This window comes from Lolium perenne, chromosome 1 (genome assembly GCF_019359855.2).
Source record: "Lolium perenne isolate Kyuss_39 chromosome 1, Kyuss_2.0, whole genome shotgun sequence".
NCBI classification, from domain to species: Eukaryota; Viridiplantae; Streptophyta; class Magnoliopsida; order Poales; family Poaceae; genus Lolium; species Lolium perenne.
In genome coordinates, this window is record NC_067244.2 from 198064570 (window position 1) to 198072224 (window position 7655).

The 7655-nt window shown below is 53.0% G+C and overlaps 1 protein-coding gene across 1 annotated transcript; it reads right to left on the reverse strand.

Annotated features, from left to right (window-relative positions):
* Positions 1-813: 813 nt before the first annotated feature.
* Positions 814-1877, reverse strand: LOC127310640 (uncharacterized). Its single transcript, XM_051341319.1, has one exon. It carries the CDS (start codon positions 1866-1868, stop codon positions 972-974), a length of 897 nt encoding a protein of 298 aa, XP_051197279.1. The 5' UTR covers positions 1869-1877; the 3' UTR covers positions 814-971.
* Between the last annotated feature and the right edge of the window lie 5778 nt (positions 1878-7655).

The following is a 7655-nucleotide window of genomic DNA, read 5'->3' on the forward strand; positions in this document are numbered from 1 at the left end:
GGCTCAGTCGTGCGTCGACTGTGCTCCCTCCCACCATGGGAGGTCAAAGACATAACTCCATCCACACTGACTCCATATGCGCCTCCACGCGGACTACGGTCGTGAGGAGGGAAATCAGATCGATCACCTCCTTCACCTACATCTTCAATTCCACATTTGCATTTGACCCCGCTATGTCGGCCACCGCACGCCCCTTTGTTCCAGTGCTCTGTCTCCCCGCTCCATATCCTTTCACCCTCAGGCCTCCTCAGGTAGCAGTCGATGGCTCCCATTGGAGATCCTCGCGGCGGGTTTGTGTGAGGGAAGCGAGGAGAAATGTAAGTAGAGGAGAGATGAGGCAGAGCGTTTCGTTTCAATCTCTTTATCCACCCCACACACCCCCTCTATCAAAATGATCAAAAAAAGCATTGCAAATGCTTCTTATTCCTGTGTTTGATCTTATCCATCTCTGGCTCCGGGGGTCGACGATTGAAGCCCCCAACGTTTTGCCGGACACCAGACATTATCCATGCTTCATATATATGAATTGATTTCATAATATTCGGGTATCACAATATTGGATCCAGTCTTGCAACATAAGGGAAAAAAACAATAAGATCTACATGCCTTCACAGGACCATCCCCGTCATCAAATTCGTCGAAGCTGCGTGGGACGCAGAAGCTGAACTCGTCCCCAACCTCGGTCGCCATTTCCTCGAGGTTTTCCACCGGAAGCCACCTACCCTCTCGCACCCCGTAGCGTCGGACGGTGTACTGTCGTTGTCGATAGTAGTAGTTGTAGCCCGGCGGGTCTGTGTTGTTCACCATAAGGCCTTGTTTACTTCTAGAGTATTTTAGGGGATCGGAGGGGATTATACCCAATCCCGAAATCTCCCAAGTAGCATGTTTACTTCTCCAGGTTTGGGGAGGATAATCCCCACATATCCCACAATTCTCTTCATTTTTGCCTAGATTTAAAACTCTACCTCATACTAGTGTATTTTTGAGGAGGCGTATTTGAGGGGATGGTAGGGGATTGGGTGAACACCAAATCCCCTCTTATCCTCAAACTTTTGAGGGTCAAAATACAAGAGAAATAAACAAGGCCTAAGGATTCCGTCACGGGACATGGACTCGACGAGGAGGACCGCGCTAACCTGCTCCCGTAGCGGGTTTGTGAGCCGCCTCGTCCGCAGGCCGCCCCCGCCGTCGGCCACCCAGGCGTTCAGCTCGGCGTAGCAGCTGACAGTGTAGAAGGCGCCCCTGTGGAAGATGACGTCTAGGTACCTGTGCGGCATGCCTCTCGGAGGGCGCACCGTCGCCCACGTGCTGCCGCCGGGCCTGAGGTAAGACAGACCGCGCCCGTCGCTGTGGAGCAGCATCAGGGCGCAAGTCCCCAGCCGGCGGCCCGGAGCCAGCGCCGCCTTCTGGAACATGGACCTCCCGAAGCGGAACTTCTCCCTGAGCTCGCGCAGCTGCTTGTCGGTGCCGTAGGCGAACTGAGGCAGCGGGAAGCTCCGGCCGGTGAGCGGGTCGAACAGGGACACGAGCCACGTGTGGTCGTCGACGGCGAGGAACCAGCCCTGGGAGCAGCCTATGATGCGGGCGGGATCCGCCTTGGCGGGGGTCTGGATGGACCACTGCGCGGTGTCGCTGTAGTACGGGCGGACCTTGACGAGGGTGGGCCGTGGCCAGCGACTTTGTACGTGCATCTCGTGCGGGCGGTCCGGTCGCCGCCCCAGCAGGCGGAGGCGCGTGGTCTTGAGCGCGCGGCGCCAGGACCGGCAGACGGCGGCGCAGATGATGTTGTCGAGGGGCCCTGCGCGCCGAGCGATCTCGTCGAGCGCCTCCGTCGGCAGGTCTGAGAAGGCCACGACGGGCGGCGCCATGTATAATGTACGGGGAATGGATCAGTGAGACCAAGTGTGTGCGACGTTTCTGGTTTGTGAAGCTGCCGCTGCTGCGACGGCGCGTTATGTTTCTGATCGAGTATCCGGGTAATGAAGGGAATTGATTGACTTGACTTGGCCCAAACGAAACTAGTAAAAATATACTCAATTTTATGTCCTTGACTTGGTCGCAACGTTTGCATGGTGGCACCGAACCGGATCATCCCCCGATCTTTTCGGAGCGGCATAGGTAAGATTTGAAAATTGTCTATGTGCTGTAGAAGAAATGAACGGCTAATAATCCTTTTTTTTTCATAATTGCATCTAATTTTCTCGATCCATCATCTGAACAACTTGGTACATCATGCATGTAAACAAGAAAAAAAATACATGCTTAATTATCGATCTTTACCATAGAATTTAAATTTCCCTTCTTTACATTTCCTAAAAATAGAATGGGACACTCGCCTTGCCACGCTGACTTTTCACATTTGTTAAGCTGAATTTGGGCGGTATTTTTGGTAGTAGCTTTTTTTCTTTTCTTTTTGCGACTAAGACACTGATATTAAAAGAAACAACGAACACTACAAAGCACTCCAAGAAAAACAAAAACTACAACGAGATTCTTGAGAAGAATGTCATCTTCAACCTCCAGACCGTGTCGACGGCGCGCCACCGCTGCCGCTCCTCCCTGAGTCGCTTGACGTTGTTGGTTGCGGACGGGAAGTCACCAAACGAGTCAAGAAGACCACATCCGTTCCGAAGACGCAGAAAAAGGATGAACTGCCGCTGAACCTCCTTGATGATCCTAAGATCCCCACATCCAGACAAAAACCTCGAAGACGACACCACTCCCACAAGCCTTTCGATGTTGCCGTCGAGATGTGGTTGAAGCCGGAGAGATCTTATTACACGAGGCGGCGCCACCACCACCTAAGCGCTGCCCCTACAAACTTTGACCCTAAAAAGAGAACGAAGCCCACAAAACAGCGGGTGGAGCCCTCCCGCTGACGAGGGACGCGATCAACCGCACCCCATGGCCTGAAGGCCACAAAGGCGGGGCAGATCGGCGCCATCGCCGATAGGAGGCGAGGAAGACCTAGATCGCTTCTGTCGCGAGAGCCTAACGTGTTGTAATGCGCCATCTGACTTTTCACATTTACATAGTCAAGAAAGGAAAATAAAAGATATAAACTAACACGACGCCTGCGCCTACTCCTCATCGTCGTCGAGCACGGGAAAATCCGGTATCTGCCACAGCCAATTGGCAACCGGTAGAACAGATGTCGGTGCCGCCGGCGGTGGAGGTGGAGGTGGAGCAGCCCACGGATTAAACGCTGGTGGTGGAGGTGGAGGAGCCCATGGGATGAACGATGGAGGCGGAGGCGGGCCAGTTGGAACCAGGTCCGCGGAGATGCAAATGCGGCGGGTATTTGCGCCTTGGATGCCTCGCGGCGGACGCGTCAAGTGATCGCTTGCTTTTCCAGCGGGCCCGCCTGGCAGCGAGCCATAGGGCTGTATCGAGCGCATCGCTTCCGCCGCTGCCGCTTCGGCGGTCATCGCTTCCACATCTGTGGTTCACCATCAATGTCGCGGTTGTCTCTTCGGCACGCACACTGGCGAGCGGCGGTTGAACATCTGCGCCACCATCAACCTCCACCTCCATCGTTCAGCCCATGGGATGCTCCACATCCACCACCGGCGCTTAATCTGTGTGCTGCTCCATCTCCACCTCCACCGCCGGCGGCACTGGTGTATCTTTTGCCGGTTGCCAACTGACTGTGATAGATACCGAATTTCATCGTGCTCGACAACGAGGAGGAGTAGGCGCATGCATCATGTTAGTTTATATTTTTTATTTTATTTTCTTACTATGTAAATTATATTTTATGTTGAAAATAATACAAAACCCAAAAAAATTATGTCGTGGCACTGGAAGCAAGCAATCGACGCAAACGGACGCGCACGGATATTTTAGATTTGAAATGCGTCGCCCCGGAATTTGTATCTAAATTGGTGGCCAGAGTAATGGCATAATGGTAAATCCATTTCCACGTAAAAAGAATTTAATAGCCAGGAACATACACACGCAAGAAGTTTCAAATTCACCATTCTTACAGCGGAAGATCATCAAAGGTAACGATATCCCACGGACGGATGAAACTAAATGCTCGATCCACTACCAAATGACACGTTTTCTTTCACTTTCACCGGGGAGATCTGCAAGTCTGCAACTAATACTACGACACGGATAAATAGCACGGAGGGGAGCGAGCCCTGCTATACACACGATAATTTTCGTACGACACTCGTAGGACGCGGTAGCAGCGAGCTTTTCACATGCGGGGCCAGCTACATTGTGGCGTTGGTTCGATGAATCCACTATCAGGGAAAACAATCTCCACCTCTGAACCGTAGTCTTTTGTTTCTCTCCTTTCCTTCAAATTCTTGCATTTCAATTGAAATCTTTTAAATTGAAGCTTAATTTTTCTATCATTTTTGGTGCGACCTCCTTTTTCTCTCTCCCATGCCGGCTTTTAAATGGAGGTTCTACCCTTGCCTCTACATTAATATGATGCATGCAAAAAATTTATTAAAATTATTCAACGAAACCTTACAAAAAATTACAAAGATCAAACTGAAGTCAGCTCACCAAAGACATATATCGCAACACCTACAACCTTGATGAAGGGGGTGATCATGTCGCTGCGTCATGTTTGGACCTCACCTATGCACATCATCAAAAAACTAGGGGCCTCACAAAAACACCCTGTAGCGAGTCGGGAACTCAAACCGGTCCAGCAAATCCAGAGCGTATACCACTGTGCACACGCTCAAGAAGTTGCTACCACCATCTTCCATTGACCCATCTTCAAGAATGATCAACGCATTGACCTTGCCAGCCTAAGTCATCGTCGACGTCGTAGAGGTAGATGGCGTCCATGGGCTGGGACCCCAGGACGTGCAGGGCTTCTTGCGACTCCCGGAGTTGCGCTAGGGCTCGGTGCGCCGCCGCGTCCTCTAGCAGGTACATCTGCAGCCTCGTGATGACCCACAAGTATAGGGGGTGTATCGTAGTATTTTCGATAAGTAAGAATGTCGATCCCAACGAGAAGCAGAAGGTGTTGACAAGCAGTTTCGATGAAGGATTCCCTATAAATGCTCACAGACAAGTATTCAGGGGGTTTTAGTGTAGCATATGAATAAAGTACGAGTAAGTAAAGTGCGAGAGAAATAATTGCAGCGAGTGGCCCAATCCTTTTTAGCACAAAGGACAAGCCGGTTTGTTTACTTATAATGACCAAACCTTCTTGAGGACACATGGGTATTTAGTCTAGTGCTTTCGCTTCATATAGCTGATTAATCTTCATTGTGACGATGTGCAGCGGTGGAGACGGCGGTGATGATGATGTAGATGATGATGATGGTGATGGAGATGATGTCCAGCTCGATGTCGGTGACGATGGCGTCGATTTCCCCCTTCGGGAGGGAATTTTCCCGGCAGATTTTAGCCTGCCGGAGAGCTCTTTTCTCTCTGGTGTTTTCCGCCCCGCAGAGGCGGCTGTGACTCTTCGCGACTATCCCCCGCAGTTTAGGTTTTTGGGACGAAGATGTACGCGAAGGAGAGGAGGCCAAAGGGGGCTGTGGGCCCCCTCCTCACAGGGCGGCGCGGCCAGGCCTTGGCCCACGCCGGCCTGTGAGGTGGGCCCACGGTGGCCCTCCTCGGCTCCCCCTTCTGGCTCCCTTCGTCTTCTGGAAAAATAGGATTTTCCGTATAATTTCTGTCAATTGTTGATCTTCCGAAATATTGCCTTCTGACGACGACGCTTTTTCCAGCAGAATCCTGACTCTGGTGCGCGATCCTCCAAAAACTATGAAACATGCAAAATAGATGAAATAACATAAGTATCATCTCCAAATATGAAATATATCAATGAATAACAGTAAATTATGATATAAAATAGTGATGCAAAATGGACGTATCACCTCGCGTTCGCGGTGTCGTCCTTGAGCGTCTCGAAGGAGTCGACTAACACCCTCTGATCCACCGCCTTCTCCTCCGGGGTAGGCGCATCAGGGTCATCGAAAAACCACGAGATGTTGGAGTCGTCGTCCTCTGCGGCTGCGGTGGCCCTAGCCTGCCGAAGCAACGGCAGCCTGGCCGCAGCCGGCGCTGCTCATGGTGGCAAAGTTGGAAGTTGAGTGGTAGAGGCTAGGGTTTAGTGTGGGACGAGATGAGATGCGCGCGCCCCTGTTTATATAGGTCGGAGGCAGGCGATGGCCGCGACACGCAGGGCATCGCCATCACTTCGTGCGTAGAGGTAGGCGACTGCCGCGCGGCAGGCGAGGCATTGGCATTACGCGGCCCCAGACTGCCGAAGCGACGGCTCGGCGCCAGTACTGGCGTCGCTGAGAAGACGCATTGAGGCTGCATCACGGGCCTGCTGAAACGTTCGCCAGACGCGAGCAGACACTTTGCGCGTCCGCGTATCGTCTGCCTCGACGCATCCAAAACGTATATTTAAACCAGATTTGCGTCGCTGCGGACGATCCAGTCATATGTGTCCAGCGGTCGTCCCGCTGGACCAGACGCATTTTCGGTCCGGCTAGACGCACCCCGTTGGAGATGCCCTAAGGCCTTAACCAGGCGAGGTTTCATCTGCAAGTTTCATCCCAAAAGGCATATGGTCGCTGACCATCCTCCAGCTAAATGCAAAGTCACAACAGAAGGCATGCGGGTTTAGCTTGGGCTGATGACACACAAAGGGGGGAAAGGATTAATTAGCAACGTGGGGAAGTATCGTACGGACATCGGATGAAAGTTGTCGTGTGTGATGCAAATTACATACGGAATTGCTTCACACACGACAACTCTCGTCCGATCTCTATACGACAATTCCTACACCTCGTGCTACTTACAGCTCGTAATTAATTCTCTGCTCCATGCCTAAGTCCAGCCCAAGACCAAACCCACTATACTGCTGACTTCGTTAAAACCTGTTCACGACTCCACCTTTTCACTCCATACTGCCCGTCTTCTTCAAGAGTTCCATCCCATCTTTTTACAAACTGCATCGACGAGGCTAGCGCCCCATTCCCCTTAGAGCATCTCCGCCGGTGACCCCGATAGCGGTTCCGATAGCGTTTTAGGAGCCGGCATCGAAAATGGACTCGCATCGGCGCGTTCCAAATAGCGCCGGTAATTTTTCGAGCCCAATAGAAGCGCCGACAACCCCGTGCCGGCCCCTTAGCGAAGGGTATGAATCGGACGCGCTGGCGCCCCGCGACACGACGATTTTCGCGGTTAGGGCGCCTTGTCAGCGAGAGAACGCGACGGTTCGCAGCGGCCGCGACGCGAGAAGGTTGGTCGTCGGCGTTTAGTGGTCTCCCGTGTGGAAACCGAGCGGCGACGAGGGCAGCGACTGGCCACGCGGCGTCCACTCGCCTACGCCGCCGTAAATCCGGGCGAAGGAGATGGGCGAGCAGCAACGTGCAGAGCAGCTGCAGCGGCGCTGCCGTGCAGATGAGATGGAGCTCCAGCGGCGTGAGGACAAGTTGTACGAGTGGCGACGCATTGAGGAGTTGCAAGAGCGGTTGTGGATGCGGGAGCTCCATCAATGGCAGTTGCGGGAGGAGCTAGAGCAGCAGCTGCGGGAGGAGGCGGAGGCAGTGGAAGCGGCGACCTGGCAGGCGTTGGCGACGCAAGTGGAGGAGGAGGAGGCAAAGGAGGAGGACGCGAAGGAGGAGGAGGAGGACGACCCTGACTTGGACTGGTCCGAAGAAGAC